Genomic DNA, 15,454 nt, shown 5'->3' on the forward strand with positions numbered 1-15,454 from the left:
GACAGCACCTGCTTAGCCATGTTAGCCAGCTAGCTCTGCTGTCGTCACTGTATCACTAACGGTTCCCATAGCTACTCAGAAGACAAAATTAGCTCAAAGAACCTTCTATCGCTCCATTATTTAACAAACAAACAAAGATGCACTTAGGAGAAAAATGCATGCAGGGACCCAGTTTAGCTGCTGCCTGGGCTAATCAGACCTGTAACTGAAGATGGCCACCTGGAGAGCCAGGGTCCAGCTTCTGAGCCCCACCACCATGCTGCTGTAACAGGAAGAGAGCCAGCCAGCCATGTTAGTCACAAGAGAACTCCTGCCCAGTGGTGCAGTGTGTCCAGCCTGTGCTCCCAAGAGTTACTACTCATACCAGGTACTGGGCAGCAACTGCCAGGTTTCCCTGCCTATCCGCTACTCAATCCAGAGTGCTGAGGAGCAGAGAGGAGGTCAGCAGTGCCTGCTTGCCAGGCAGGACACAGGCCAGCTGCGCAGAGTCATGCCTGCACTGCAGTCCCCACTCCTCCCATCACCACTGGGTTTCCATCGCCTGGGGGAAGTGAAGTGCCGTGCCAGTCCTGCAGACTGAGTCAGGGCAAGGGAAAACCCTTGCCCCACCAGAATGATGGCCTAGAGCACACGTAAAGAAACCAAGGTTTATTAACGATACTGTACAAAAGGCACAGTGGCAGGAGAGAACAGACTACTCCAACATGCGGTTTGTCTCCAGTACAGTCTGCAAGATCTCATCCACCTGATCCGACTCAAAGTTAATCTCCTGAAGCTCCAAGTGGGGGAGGACCAACGAGAGAAGCCAGCTCACATTCATACGCAGGTTCTTAAGTTTCTCCATAACGCTGTGGGAAAGAGGAGAAAAGTGGAGTCAGTGGCATGAGTCCGGATTCGATACTGCCTGTCACATACTCAACTGCTGTCCTCTTTCCTACCAGGAGTACTATGTACTCCAGGGGGTTCCTTGCTCCACCCCACTCTTACTTCCACTACAGATCTGACACTGTGCCAAGTGATTCAGCAACAACATGTCACAGTGTAGGACAGACCAGAATACACAGAGCACCTTTTCATATGGCATTTTTGAAGCCTGATCAATTATTTGGATTCATCTGTTGATTCCACCCTCTCAAAACAGCAGGATCTTCAGTTATAATCCAGTCACCAGGGTAGCAGTGTCCTATGGAAATGGCAGCCCACAATTACTCCTGCCCACTCCCTCACTTTAGGGTCAACAGGTACAGCCAACCCAAGTTCTGACCTCTTTATATCTGCTCTCTCTGGGCCCCTGCAGGAAACTTGTGCCTCCCTGAGCACCTCTAAGTGCATCTCTGTCTCTTTGAGTCTCTGCATCAGCTCAGCCTTCTCTTCGGTGGACCTCTCCAGCTTCGCTTTCAGCTCCTGCACCTCAGCTTGGCGGTAACCCATATGTTTCTTGCTCCAGTATAAGCCTTCAGTCTCCTGAGCTCTGAGTACTGCCAGTTCCTGCTGGCTTTTCAAGAATTCTGTTTTCAGGTAGCACTTCTCATGCTCTATTTCCTCCACCTGAAATAGGAGAGGAAGGTACATGCATAGGAATGACACCAATCAGCAAAATGAAAAGAGCTTTGCCAGGCCTGAAGGAGAAATGAAGAGTCAGCAAATAAAGGAAGAAGCCTACTACCTTCTTCACGGGAACATCTCTCCTGCTCAACCCACTTTGACCAGCCCTCTCCAGCACTGTCCTAACCCAGTGGGATGCACAGCCACAAATTAGTTACCTTGCACCGGAGGAAATCTCGCTCTGCTGAAATATTCTTCAGTTCCACAGAGATATTCTCCATTGCTCTTCTCATGTCCTCCTGCTCAGTTATATTCTCCTTCTCCCCTGTGTTCAAAACCTGCAATTCTCTTCCTCCTCTGTCTCCAGTCATAAGGCATGGGGCCTTCTCTACCTTTGGTCTATCAAGTCTCTCCTTCCACCCAAAAGGAAAGAGTTGAATGGGAGCTTCACCACCTGCAGCAGCCTTCGAAACACCCACAACTGCCACAAAGGGTCTCCTGTCCATGTCCTTTGTGCTCCTGTATGTGTTCACACAAATGCCCAAGTCTGCAGCCTGTCTTTCTGCTATTAAGTTTGGCATTTGATCTTCCAGCTCTTCTCGGATCATGCCAGTATCTTTCTGATTTCCTGCTGAGCTACTGGGTGATGCTGGAGTCTCTGCTCTGCGGCAGCATCCATCCCAGTGCAATGCACTGTTAGCATGACTGGTGCTGCTGAGGGTGCCTGGCAGCCCTTTGAACAGATAGGTGTGCAAGCTGCCACCTACATTTGTCTCCCGTTTTATGCACCCAAGGTCTTCTCTGTCTTGGTAAGGTACTGCAAAACTCTTCTGAAGAGGGAAAGGAGGGAGGCTGGGACAAGTCAGATCTGGAAGTGAAACTTCCATCTGTTCCTCAGGCTTTTCCAGTAGCTCTTCTTTTATGGTCAAGTTGGGCTTGCTATAAAAGGAGAGAGAGAGGGGGTGAGCAGGCAAGAGTGCTCCCAATCCACAGCACAGCTGACCTCAATCACCAGACAATTTCTGTTCACTACCTGGTGGGGGAGAGACCAACCAGCAATCTCCTAGGACCACAGGGATGACAGTGGGACCACAGACCACTGTGTGTGTGTTGGGGGGGGGGGCAGCCTCATGCCAAGGCTGCCATCAGAGTGGAGAGAAGAAAGTCTGACAGTATTGGCACTGACAGAGAAAGGACACTGGTTGAGTTGAAACTGGGAGTACTTAAAAATACCAGCTTGTCAAGGGTTTTCGTTTCCCCCTTTATCCCACCCTGCTCCACTTCCTTGTCCAGATGTGAAAAGGTGAAGGAGCATTTGAGTCCCACAAACCCCTCCCAGACAGAGGGGATGGAGAAAAGGACCAAAGACAGATCCACTGGCTTTGGTCAGTGCTCCTTCCACAAAACTGCATCTCACCAAGCCTTTCCATATAGGCCTTGGTATAGACAAAAACAAGGGGACAGAGGATAATAAAGGTGCAGAGCAGGAGCCCACAACCTGCCACCTACCCTGCTGTCACAGAGGTGTTTGGTTCCCAAGGTTCTGTTCCAGCCTGGCTTGCAGTGATCTTTTTGAGAGGAGGGGGAGAGGCAGCAGTCCCACCAGCAACCTTTTCCTCAGGCTCCAGCTTCACAGCGCAGGTGAAACTGCTGGTACGAACAGGCCAGGGCACTGATGCAGGGGACGACACCTGGGGAAGAAAGAAACATTTAAAAAAGGTAAGACAACAGCCCACATTATACCAGCTGCACCATGGGAAACCAAGCCTTAGCCAAGAGGAAAGAGGCACGAGAAGACAGCTGAACCCCTTTTGAGCAGGTTCCGTCAGCCAGGTATTAAATCAAGATGCCCTAACCAATAACCATCCTTGGGAGGCAACCAGTGGAGATCAGTTCCCAGTTTCTCAGACTGTGCCCTCTAGCACCTGTTTTACCAGCAGGGACTGGCCTCAGTCTCAGCAGCCACAGTCCAGGGAGCTCAGTCACTTGCAAGCCACACACAGTCTTCCTTGCGATTAACCAGCTCACATCATATGTTCACTGATGCTGTCCCTAGAACAAACAGTGCTCCCTTCACACCCCACTATCTTATATCACAGGTGGCACAGTTCTTGTTTCAGGCTGCAAGTGTGTCTCCTTGATTTGGGGGATGGTGCTTTAGTTCCTCCGTGCTTCGACGAGGCACTTGTTGTTGTGCAGCGAGAGCTTTCATGCTTGTTATAGATAAAAATGCAACAGACAAACCAACTCTCTTTCTACATACATGCACCTGTGATAACATGAGACGACCAAGTCATGGAGGAAAAAATGAGCAATGAAGAGGAGAGAAGAGGCATTGATGCTACTACATCACAGAAGAGATGACAAACATGAGTGAGGACAGAGTTACTCCCAGAGAGTCTCCAAGGCAGAAGCCAGAGCAGATTCTCTGCGACAGCTATCAAACTCTCATTTACTTACGTGCACTGTAATAGGCAGGTATATTAAAGATGGCTCACAAGAGAAAAAAGGTGTGCGTGGAGCGGTAAGAAACCCCCTGTCCTTACCAGGTTTGTCTTTTCCAACGCACTGAGAAAAAGATTAGTCTAGCATGCRACATGAAGGTATCTTTGGGAAGAGAGCATGCAGAGAGACTAGGCTGGGGCTGGAGGGCCATGGGAAGACATCTGAACACCATGGTGAGTGTTGGGAGGGAACTGTCCCTAATGGACGGCCAACCTGATCACATGCTGCAGTGTCCATAGCTGCCCGGAGAACCCATCCTGGGCAGCCGTGTCCGAAAGAGAGCTCTCCTGAAAATTCAAAACATCAGAGTCTTTATGCAACTGGTTAACCTGAAAAAGGGGAAGGAGGCCACACAGAATCAGCCCTGCAAGCCCAGGAGAGGAAACAGGGAGCTCGCCACATCCTCTTCCAACCAGGTGAGACAGTAAGTAACTCACTAGGACCAGGGTCAGGATGGGCACAGGGGCTGGGACTGCCCCGATCCTCAAGCTGTGAATAAGAATTGTAGTCTCACATTATATGATGCTCCATCATCATTACACGTTGGCTTCTCTCTCATCAGGAGGAAAGGAGAACAACAGTGAGGCAAGGATGAGAACCACGCTGGCTCACGCAGCTGTCTCCCATCTGTCTCACCTGCTGTTCCATGCTCTCCCCTGATGATGATGATGACGACCTCCTCCTCTTCCTCTCTGCACTCAGCTCCCTAGACCATGGAAGGGAAAAAATGGAGGAAGTGTGCTGTCATACTGAGAGGCAAGATGTTCTCTCTGCCATGAGATGGAGCCTGGGATGCAGAAGAAAAGCAGCAGGTATCTTCTGTACCAGCAGTGACCATGCAAGAGATGCCACTGCTGGGCAAGGAGACACCCGACTTCCCTCTTGCCTCCTAGCTCCAGGTAGCTGAGCAGCAAGGTAGAACTGGACATCCTCACCCCTTCCTGCATTTCTGGTTGTAGCTGGGGCTCTTCTCCTCATCGCTGGCTTCCTGCTCCTCAGGTGCTGAGCAGTTTCTGCAACAAGAGCAGTCCACCACACCTCAATATGTAAAAGAACAGTTTGGCTCCCCCTCCCACCAAGAATCTCCACGGTTTGGGCATCTGTCCAATGTCTCTACTCTTTTAGGATTTTAAAAAAGGTAAGGCCATAGAAATATCTGAAGAGTCGAACAGTGCATTTAAGGGCAGAGCAAGAAAAAGAGCCACTCGACTCTCAAAATAACACAGATGGAAAGTAATGAAGTACAAACCATAAGACCAAGAGTTCAGCACAGAAAGCAGGAACCCACACATTTGACATAAACCATTTGTATTTCAAGGATGTGGGATGGCAGTGAGAAAAGTCACCCAGGACTCTATCTGTGAGTCCCTACCTGTATTTGGGAAGAGGATGAAGACAGCAAAACCAGTTTTCTGGTAACGATGTGGGATCAACCTGGTCAGGGAGTTTCCTCCACTTCAGACACTCCTCACACTGCACCCATGTCTGATCTGGTCTTTCTCTGCAAAAACCAACATACAGTTTAAGTATCTCAAGCATGGAGCAAATGCTGGGAAAGGCTGGTCAGTGCAAGTGCTGCCGCCCGACCCCAAGTCGGTCCCAGCCCATTTGGCACAGCATGGAGGGTAGTCTGAGGCACTGATGCCTGTCTGCTCTCCCAGGAGCACCCTGCCCATTGTGTGACATCCTTCCCACTGGCCACAGGGCCAAACTCCTCAGGTTCAAACCCTGGCTCCCAAAATGACCCTCCTGGTTGCACATCCCTCCCCACCCCCAGGCTGTTAGGGTTGACAAAGATCAGAGCTAGCTCTCACGCTATTATACAGGCTGCATCCACACTTCCCAAATTCATCTGGGCGATCTTCGCCTTCCAGTAGGCATTGAGTTTCTGCCCTAGCACAGTGACTGTCCGTCTGGAAGTGAAAACACAGCAAGAAACCAGTGTCCCAAACAGCACAAGAGGCAGCATGAAGAACAGCCAGGGCAAACACAAACCTCTCCCCTGAAAGCTCAACTCAGACTTGCAATTGTAGGTTTTAGATTGGCACCTAAGCAGCCCCAGTGCAGCACCCAGCCCACACCAGCAGAAAACATGCCAATATCATCATAAAACATTCAGACTTTCTCCTCCGCTCTCCAAGGGCGGCTCTGTTGCCTCAAACACTCCCTCACCTCACCTCACCTGGAGTGGCACTGCTTGGACATTCAGTGTTGTATACACCTCCCTTCCAAACCAGGGCAAATGCAAGGCCTCACGGGGGACCTGAGGGCCAGGCAGCACATGGGAAGCCACTCATCTTGGCCACAAATGCATGTGTAGCATGAAAGCATGCCAGACTGCATCAAAAGGCCATGCAGACCCAGATCAAACCTTCACGGCTAACGAGGTCTGACTAGCCCTACCTCAATTAGTTCTGTAGACTCAGGCTCACCTCACGCTTCAGAAAGGGGCTATCATCTCCTTGGGTGTTCTGTTACTGAACACTTACTATGGCACTAGGTCAAACCAATGAGAGCCAGGGGAGCAGAGATCTCTCAGCTGCGGCTCTGCATTCAGGGAGATCCTGGCCACCCTTAACACCAAACGCACAACCCAGCCCTGGCAAGGCTCTTGCTGTGACTCAGTCTGAGGCAGAGCACAGGTAACTGGTGGCAGGACATTGGAGTTCTTCCCTTCATCAGTCCAGGGGCATTCCCTTGTTCATGCTTTTACTTATCAGCAAATTCCTGGGGTTGGGCTGAGAAAGACCCCTGCCAATCAGCAGCACAACCCTCCTAATATCTCAAAAAGATACAGATAACCATTGAACTCCAATGTTAGCAAAGTGCCAGGGGGAAGAAGCAGAGATGTCCACAAACATTGCACCTTACAGTCCTCACTTGTTGCTGAGGAAAAGGCCCTGCAAACTCGGTCACTAAAGCTCTGCGTTATTTACTCTAATTAAAGAACAGTTCTCTAGCAGCACAGCAAAAATAAATCACTTTGGTCTACTCTGTCCCAGTCTCACTTAATCCTGCCCAAGGTTTCAGTTTGCCAGAAGTCCCTTTCCCAAGCGCAGTCTCCCTTGATGTGTGGAACACAGCAGTCTGGGAACCAGGGGCTAGTGCCCACAGAGAGAGAGCGCTGCTTGCTTCTGCTGCGCTTCTTAGCTGGAGGTTCCCTGCGAGTATCTGACCTTCCCCGCTGGCTTTGAGGGACTGATCCCAGCTTGGGCAGCTCTGCTGAAGTGAATGCAAATGCAGACATCATTGTATTCTGGAGGGGTTTCCTTAGGGCTGGATTCTTGTGGGGGAACATGCCTGGATGCCAGGGCTAGATGAACACACAGATTGCGTCCACGCTTCAGCTCAGGGCTCTATGTATGCACCAGTCTTCCCAGGCATGCAATTCTCCTTGCTCTCTAAGGGCATCAGAGGCAGAAAAATAATGGCCTGGTCTGGAGCTACTTCAAAATAAACAGACCTAAGAACATGTGTAGCACCTCAGATAGAAGGCTGTAACACAACAAAACCCTCCCCAAGCAGCAGCATGGGGCACAGACCTCTCTTACCGGTATTCCTTGCTTTCTTCAAAGTCCTGTTTGTTCTGTGCAGGTTTCAAGAAGTTGCATTCAATTACCCCAATGACACCCATGCCTTCTCCCTGCATTGGGGGCCAGCAGCGAAGGGAAAGAGCTGTTTTAGCCAGTTCTGCTCACAACAGGAAAAAGAAAGCAGCCCTCTGGGGAGTGCTGACACCCTCCTTGCCCTCCAGTACAGATGCTGCAGGCAAACCCACGGCTCGTACCTTGCACACCAACGTATGAGCTGCATTTGGCTGGCAGCATTTGCAAGCCCTGCTGATAAAAGTCCCCGCAAAGGCATCTGTGGTATGTACTGAAGCCTCTTCTTCCAGAACACAGAGCCTTGGCTGGCTTAAGTAACAGGCCAAAATTATCTGGGGCTGAAGGTGTGCCACAGCTCTGAGATACTCCCGCAAGATATCGGCTGGAAGCAACTGCTTCAGAGCCAGCTTCCCATCAAAGCCGAGGTCTTCCTGCCAGAGCAGATCCACCTAGATCACCCTGGGCAGAGGCTGGCTGCCTGTCCTCTCACAGCTCCTCTGACAACAGCAGCATTACAAACCAGCTGGACACCTCTAGTTCCTAGAAGCTGGATAGGCACCCACTGTGGAGATGCACACGTTGACTGGATCCTCGGGACATAGCCTCAGAAACACCAGGTCTCCAGGCTCAACTCTCATCACTGTGCAATAGGGAAGCAAAGACCTACAAAAAGGTTGCTTTCTGCAAAGCCCCATTCTCCCCTCTCCCAAGTAAAAGGGGAGATTGACCAGTCCAACCACTCACCTTCCTTTGGCAGCCGACTTTCTCATAGGACTTGATGAGACGGTTGTTGTGGTACATCATGATCCCATAGTGGCTTTTGTTCTTGCAGGTGAATCCAAAGGTGATCTTCACTCTTCTGTTCTGTGCGAAAACTTGTCAAGGGAGCAATAAACAAGGAGCTCTGGGAGAGGGAGGGGTGGGGGGACGCAGAGCCCAATATCTAGGGGGGGCTGCAGCACCGAGCGGCCCCTGTTGCCCTCCTCATCAGAGGAACAGCGTGCAGCCTTGGCCCGCTTCAAATGACAACCTCCTCCCAGTCAATAGTCACAGATAACGGCAAGCACAACCAACTGGAGGTGAGCTGGACACAGCCGTACTGAGCACCCAGCCTGCTACTGCCAAGTCAAAACATGCGTAGGTTAGAGCTCCCATAAAGGCTCTGATCCTCATTTATATTACACTGATAACAGAAGAGTCAAGATTTGGCCAAAGAAACAGCCTCAAAGCTATCACAAACAAGATAACTAATGACTAAGTTTTACACTTGTGATTAAAAGATACAATAGCTAATATTTACAAAACCAAAACATACACACACAGTCAAGACTGAAGAAACCTTAACAACTAGTAATAACACCAAGGTCCAGCACAGAATAAAGAGCTCACTTTCAGCACAYTCCAGTTTCACAAATTCAGTTCTGGACAGACTGTTATTAAATAGGGAACTGTGGTTTTAGGATTAAAATATTTAATTAATCACTTATTGTTTAAAGATATTTTTAATGTGCTTATGTCTTAAAATCAGAGCTTGTGCATTTGCAATATTCATAGACATTGCATGCCTTCCTCTACATGCCACTGTATATAACACATGTTATCCTCCAGATCTCAAGGAGCTACTATTTCAAGCACATTCACTRTGAAAAGTCAAGGTATCTTTGACAGAAAATGGAAATCCACTGCCACTAGTTTTGTAATCACCAGTCTGCTGCACTTCTGGAAATCATCTCAAAAACAGTGTCTCAGCAGTTACCCTGAAGAGGGCAACTAGCATGCAAAATCTTAACTATTGTTAAGTTACAAAAGTGGGAGAGGACTTCCGTTTTCATTCTCCAATTTCTGATCAAGTAAATAGGGATGGAATTTAAGCAAACAACATTTTTTCACATTGGATTCAGACACTGATATAAGCACAAAAACTTGGGACAGAAAATTACCTTAAGTAGGTGAGAGGAGGGGGAAAAAGATGTTCAGATATAGTTCCAAAGAGCTTAAGCGAAGTTCTTTCTAGAAGCCATMTGAACCGATTTGATAGCCATACTGCTCTCTGCACTTGGCTTTGACCTGGAGACACTCCTCTCCAAAAGGATGTGCCAACAGGTAAGCCAGGTAATCTTATTCTCAAACATCCAGTAGGAGAGAAAGAAAAAATAAACATCAACATGCTCTAAGAACTCAAATTAGCAACTTTAGTCAGTCAGGAAAAATAAGCAACTAACTGTTTAGGAATGGGACAGAAAGGCAGAATGGCTTTTCTGGTCTCTGTTCTCATTTTTGCTAAGTGTTTTTTTCCACTGATTTGAAATAACATTCACATTTAAAATACATTTCAGAAAGTATTTTCCTCAGCAAAACTGACAAGTCAGCAAAAGCCTCGTGTCCCTCCCCAGCCCACCCTCCCTGGACACAGTACATCCACCTCAGTGTACGGGCGAGAACTGGCTCAAATTCAGCATGAGACATGGCCCACCCCTGCTCCAGCAGGAGCAGCCTTGAGGGATCTTTTCTACCTTCACATCAAGACTTGGCCTCTCGAAGTTGACCAGAAGACAGGAAGGAGAAGATAACTCAGCCTGTCTATTCATTTAAAATCCTGTATTTCTCTGTGCATCAAGAGCAGGCCTAAACCTAGCCACAGGGCTGATTTGGACCTTACAGAGTGCTGAGGCCGCTCTGGAAGCAAAGCACTGAGAGGCTGGCAGAAAGGATACAGCAAATGTGGGCTTGTATACATCATATTCGGTGTGGGCCAAGCTCTTGGAGATCAACTGAGTGTTCACCTTCTTCTGTCGCAGGATGATCTGCATGCGAGGCTTCAGGTACAAGATACTGCAATACGCCTGTGAGAAAGGACAGCACAATAGAACAGGAGAGAGAAATTCCAGACATAGGGAAGATATCAGACACTCCATCTGTCCCATATAGTCATTTTCAGGCAAACCCAAGATCTGCTTTGGATTCCACATCTTTCATCCCCTGCAAGGCATCAGAAGAGGGTGGCCCACCATAATGTGACACTGGAGGGACAGGTCACCCATACTGCCTGCCTGGGAAGCACAGAGCAGCCTAGGGAAGGGCTGCCTGGCTGCCTTTCAGCCCTCGATAACTCACCCGTAACGAGTACTGTGTCTCTGGGACTGGAAACTCTTGGACCATCTCCTGACAGGGCAGAACCCTTCTGCTAGGAACCTCCAYGCCCTCTGCAAGGAAGTCTGCTAATCGAATATCATACTCATCTGTATCAAAGTCCAGCTCTGGCTTCCCATCTTTATTTCTGAAAAACACCAGACACAAAAATAAAGACAGCCTCTCCCATTCATCCCAYACCAGGGTCCAAAGCAGAACCAGCTTTAACACAATCATAAAAAGTCTTGCACCTGGAAGGACAACAACTTAGCAGGACTCCACTATAGGGAAATCAATGACTAAAATAGTCCCTTTGCTCTTAACCCTGGTGTCAGGAGACACAGCTTCCTTGAGCAGTCTACTCTTCTGTATCAAGGTGCCAGGGAACAGCAGACAGAGCAGTGTCTTTCACACAGCCCACATCTTTTTAGTAAATCATTTAATTACAGGGGATTCTATGCACAACACCAAAGCAGTAGAACATTTCACAGTTGTCTTGATAGACAGAAACATGGAAATTTTCCCTTGCATGGGGGGGGTGGGAGGGGAAGGAAGTAAAAGGATAATTAGTTTGCTTAAAAAAAGAGAATGAGTTTGTAACATAGCAAGATCGATCTCTCTCAATTCCCAGGGCAGTATCTCAAGCATTCAGTCACACAGAGGAAGGGGGGAAATGCCTGCATTCGTTCCTCCAGCACTTCCCAGGGAGGACACAGCACACGCTGAAGGTGGCAGCATTACCCCTGGCCATAGCATGAAGGCTCCTGCAAAGCAAGCAGTGCTCTGGTGGCTCCAGCCACAGAAGAGGAAAGAAGGAAAATGAGCCACACTCAACACAATGCCGAACCCCCCATCAGCGAAATCCCCTTGGCTCACGGCTACTCTCCACACACACTTTACAATAGAAGACRTCTCCTGATGGCCCAAAGCAACCAGGTCCCTGTGCAAACTCAGTGCCCACAATGCTAGTGCTGCCAGGAAAACCTCACATGCTGAAACACCCCAGCCCCCTTCCCACAAGCAGGCTTGCACAGCAAGCAGYCCAGCCCCAACCCGGTCTCCTTCGGAAAGCGGGTAACGGCTTCACATAAGAAGCAGCTGCGCTGGATGAGAGTGGGCTTCAACCCCCACCCAGAACAGGAACTGTGCTGAACCTGCCTGTGCTACAACTCTCCTCGCCTCAGTCGGGGCACAGCTGCCTGCCTGGCCGCCCCTCCACTCCATACCTGCGGATGTTCCAGATGAGGATGCGTGTGCCCTTCTTGCCTGGGATAGCATCAAACTGTGCCAGCAGCTCCTCCCTGGTGTTGAAGAGGGTATGCTGCAGGATGGCCTCCAGGCTGGGCACAGAGTCTTCAGTAACAATTATTTTCTCTAGAAGACAGTGAGTCAAGGARAACAGGGTTGCCCAGTCTCCCCGCAAAAAAAGGCATAAAAAACTCCAACTACAAGGACCCAGCCCCAGGCATGACTCCCCGGAGAAGCGTGACCCACTACGGTCCATCCGGGGATGGCCTCAAAGAAAGACTGAACCAGGACAGGCAAAAAACAGTCTGTTTCGCAGAAAAATACTCCATGTACTAAGCTACATGGGATGAGTGAATGCAAAGCTGTAACATCGCGCCAGTTGATAACAAAAGGGGCTGTGTGAGCAGCATTGTGGAGGTGCACACCCTCAGCTCCCTTGGCCTGACAGCAATACAGCCTGCGTGCATTCCAGCACACCAAGGCAACAGCTCAGGGCCACTCCTGGTGCAGAGAAGCAGCACAGAGTAGAGCTGCTGGGTGAGGAGGCGTACGTGGGCTTGCACAGGGGAAAAGGAATGGAAACAGGTAGCACACAAGTCAGTGACACAACTGCAAAAGCTTTTCAGGAGCCAGGCTGGCCTTGATGAGCAGCAGATACACCCACCAGAGGCACAAGTGACAGCAGCATTCTGAAAGCAGGGCCTGCTGCAGAGGTGCTCCAGGTGCAGCACCAATCACAGTTATTCCTACCCTCTCCGAGCACTGTGTGCGGGGGCCTAGGAGCAGGCACAGACAGCTGTACCCTCAGCGCCCATGGCAGGGCCCCCCAGGGCCCTACAGAGGGGGCAATCAGCTCAGCTGCTTGGCTGCAGAAGGATACTGTTTTGCTGGTTGAATGGCACCAGGGGGACAATCACTGCCTCTGCATGGACAYGTTCCAGGTAGGTCTGGGAAAGCAGTCCCACGCTGAGGGCCCCGCCGTTCTTGGTGAAGACRATGGCATCCTTCCCCAGGCGCATGGAGCCAGACTTGAAGCCATTTCCATACACTCCGACGCACGGGTGGTTTCTCTTCACAGCGTTGTCCATGAAACCAAAGCTGAAAGTARGTGAAGCAGAAAGAGACTGGAAATAGGGAGAGCCTGCTGCGCTCCAAGCCCAGGGTCCACATTCCTGCCCGAAGCACTTGTCAAGGGGAGCTCAACTGCTGTATGACAGGCCGAGAAGCAAAGACTCAGGGTAGAAACAGGTTCTTCTGCTGCAATACCACCCACAGCATTGTAGCATAYGTAAAGAAGTTAAATCTCCTACCTGGCAGTCCTACACTCCTTCCACCATGCACCGAAAACCACACCAAGGGTGGAGAAGTGCTGTCCACAGTATCCAAACCCTAACTAACACAAGGCACCTCTACAATGTTTTTACACGATCAGACAAGAAAATCAAGAGGCAGAAGAGCAAGGCAACCTGCAGCTCTGCACACCCAGGCCGTCAGCTGGCTCGGGAGATCTCGTGTGCCTCTCCTCTCTAACCCAGCACCAAACTCCTTCTCTGGTCTCCTCCCCATATACCTGCACCAATGCAGGGACAGCCTGCTCCATCGCTGCACCCTAAGGCAGGAAGTGGCAACAGGGGCAAAAAGGAGCGTTGTTTTGTGGTTTTTATTACGCYTCACCCTAACCTGTTCTGAATTAGCCCCAGAGTAGCTTAGAATGCATTGAGTCCCTCCCCATAGTGTCTCCACCACCCTCTTCTTGYCCTCTCGCTCCACCAGAGGGGAAGGATTTTGCAGTGCTACCACTGCAGCATTGCACCGGGGCTTCCCTGAGGTCGCGGTCTGTCTCCCTCCCACTTCAATCCACAAATGTGCCAGGGCCAGTGGGAGAACAAGTACAAAGCCCAAGGCACCTCCTTCCTCCATCACAACACAGGCAGGAAGGGGCCAGGCCTTCTGGTTTTCTCTTCCTGAACCACTCTCATTTTTCTGAAGAGTTGTGGTTTTCCACTTGCTGCAATTAAAGACATCATAGTTTCTCTACTTTGCTCCTCCTCCTTTTCACTGCTATTTCAATCCCASCCTGCAAATGCTGCTGTTTGCAACACTCAGCTAAAAAATGAGCAACTCATGAAGCAAAACTGAAGCCTGGACATTTYGCAGCAGCAGAAGTTCTGAGAGAGGAACAGCTGGGATCAAAGCAAGGAGCAGCCCCAGTCAGGAGCCATCCCTGCCAACAGACACTGCTGGCAGGAACAGCAGCGCTGGCAGTAGCAAGCAGGGAGACCTCAAGGATGGGCTGCAAGCAGTCTAGCAGCTGCAAGCAACAGAGGGGTCTCTTAAAAGCAGGAAACAGCTTTCTGCTCTGTTCCACGCCTTCCGAAAAAGTTATCAGTCACCTGACAGTGTTTCCTCACTGTAAGCGGCCCCTAACATCCTGAAATTTGTCATCAAATAATGCCACACTTCAAATCTCTACCATAAGCCTGTTTCATTCTCTCAGCACTACTAGAAAAGCCCTCCTTTCGTCACAGAGGAAGGTTAATGCAATATAAACACGGCCTCTCACGGCTCTCAAGCCACAACTCACTTCAGCATCCACAAGGGAAGGCAGGCAAGAGAGGAAACTCCTCTCTGAGTCTGCAAAGGACTCTTGGTTTGACTTCAGGCACATATGTCCACTTTTAAACAGATCTTATCTGCACCCCTRACTGAAAGCACCTCTTCTGCTCACTACACGGTTTGCACAAAATGGCTCCAAATGGCTTACAGCAGGGTGTTTAACAAGTAGAAAGCTGGCTACAAGTCCCTAGACTACCCATTACATGCTGGGGCAGACCACACAAGTGTAAGGTTAATTCTCTTAAACCTTTGCACACTGGGAGAATGAGGAAGGAATAAGTAGAGAGAGATGTATGCATTAAACACTGGATGCCTATGATCTAGGGGCCAAAAGCATCAACGCTTGCAGGCAGGCATGCAGCCCATACCTGAGCATGCGATGCAGTTTGTGAGGGGTCATTCCTGCCCCATTATCCGTAAAAGTTAAACATAGGTGGCCCTTAAGCTCCACAACGTCAATGCAGAGAAGCTTCGCTGTGACGCCAGGCTCTGAAGCGTTGTCTGTAGGAGGAGAAAAAACAGGCAGTTAGAAACACATGACAATGACTCCCCAGCCCCTTCACCCYCTGCTCAATTCTGGGGAGCATAAGCAGCTTCTCCAAACTTGTTCTCCTCCAAACGCAAGGGTGCAGCTAGAAAAAGTACCACCGCGCATGCTGAGCCCACTGGTGACAAGAAAAGCCGTGCTGGTGGCTGGAGCAGTGCGCCAGGCCGCGCGGAGCCCCGCCGCGACGCCCCACCACGCTGCCGTGACGCCCTGCCGCGACACCCGGCCGTGCTGCTGCGACGCCCCGTCACGACGCCCC

General features: G+C 50.0%; 1 protein-coding gene across 3 annotated transcripts in view; it reads right to left on the bottom strand.

Annotated features, from left to right (window-relative positions):
* Positions 1 to 633: 633 nt before the first annotated feature.
* MORC4 (MORC family CW-type zinc finger 4) overlaps positions 634 to 15,454 on the bottom strand; it is a 16,422-nt gene continuing 1,601 nt past the window's right edge. For 2 of the 3 annotated variants that reach the window (XM_085319579.1, XM_085319578.1), the window contains exons 3-17: positions 15,017 to 15,149; positions 12,913 to 13,130; positions 12,011 to 12,158; positions 10,770 to 10,932; positions 10,370 to 10,498; positions 8,400 to 8,519; positions 7,602 to 7,693; positions 5,865 to 5,963; positions 5,423 to 5,551; positions 4,986 to 5,063; positions 4,687 to 4,756; positions 3,055 to 3,236; positions 1,764 to 2,484; positions 1,265 to 1,548; positions 634 to 848 (exon numbers count right to left, since the gene is read on the bottom strand). In XM_085319579.1, coding sequence (XP_085175705.1) covers positions 695 to 848; positions 1,265 to 1,548; positions 1,764 to 2,484; positions 3,055 to 3,236; positions 4,687 to 4,756; positions 4,986 to 5,063; positions 5,423 to 5,551; positions 5,865 to 5,963; positions 7,602 to 7,693; positions 8,400 to 8,519; positions 10,370 to 10,498; positions 10,770 to 10,932; positions 12,011 to 12,158; positions 12,913 to 13,130; positions 15,017 to 15,149 — 2,720 coding nt within the window. In that variant the 3' untranslated portion in view covers positions 634 to 694. The remainder of the gene's footprint in view (positions 849 to 1,264; positions 1,549 to 1,763; positions 2,485 to 3,054; positions 3,237 to 4,686; positions 4,757 to 4,985; positions 5,064 to 5,422; positions 5,552 to 5,864; positions 5,964 to 7,601; positions 7,694 to 8,399; positions 8,520 to 10,369; positions 10,499 to 10,769; positions 10,933 to 12,010; positions 12,159 to 12,912; positions 13,131 to 15,016; positions 15,150 to 15,454) is intronic. The other variant, XM_085319580.1, reaches the window with a different exon arrangement.

Source organism: Rhea americana, unplaced genomic scaffold (assembly GCF_003343005.1).
Source record: "Rhea americana isolate MKP2758 unplaced genomic scaffold, rheAme1 scaffold_6, whole genome shotgun sequence".
Taxonomy (NCBI): domain Eukaryota; kingdom Metazoa; phylum Chordata; class Aves; order Rheiformes; family Rheidae; genus Rhea; species Rhea americana.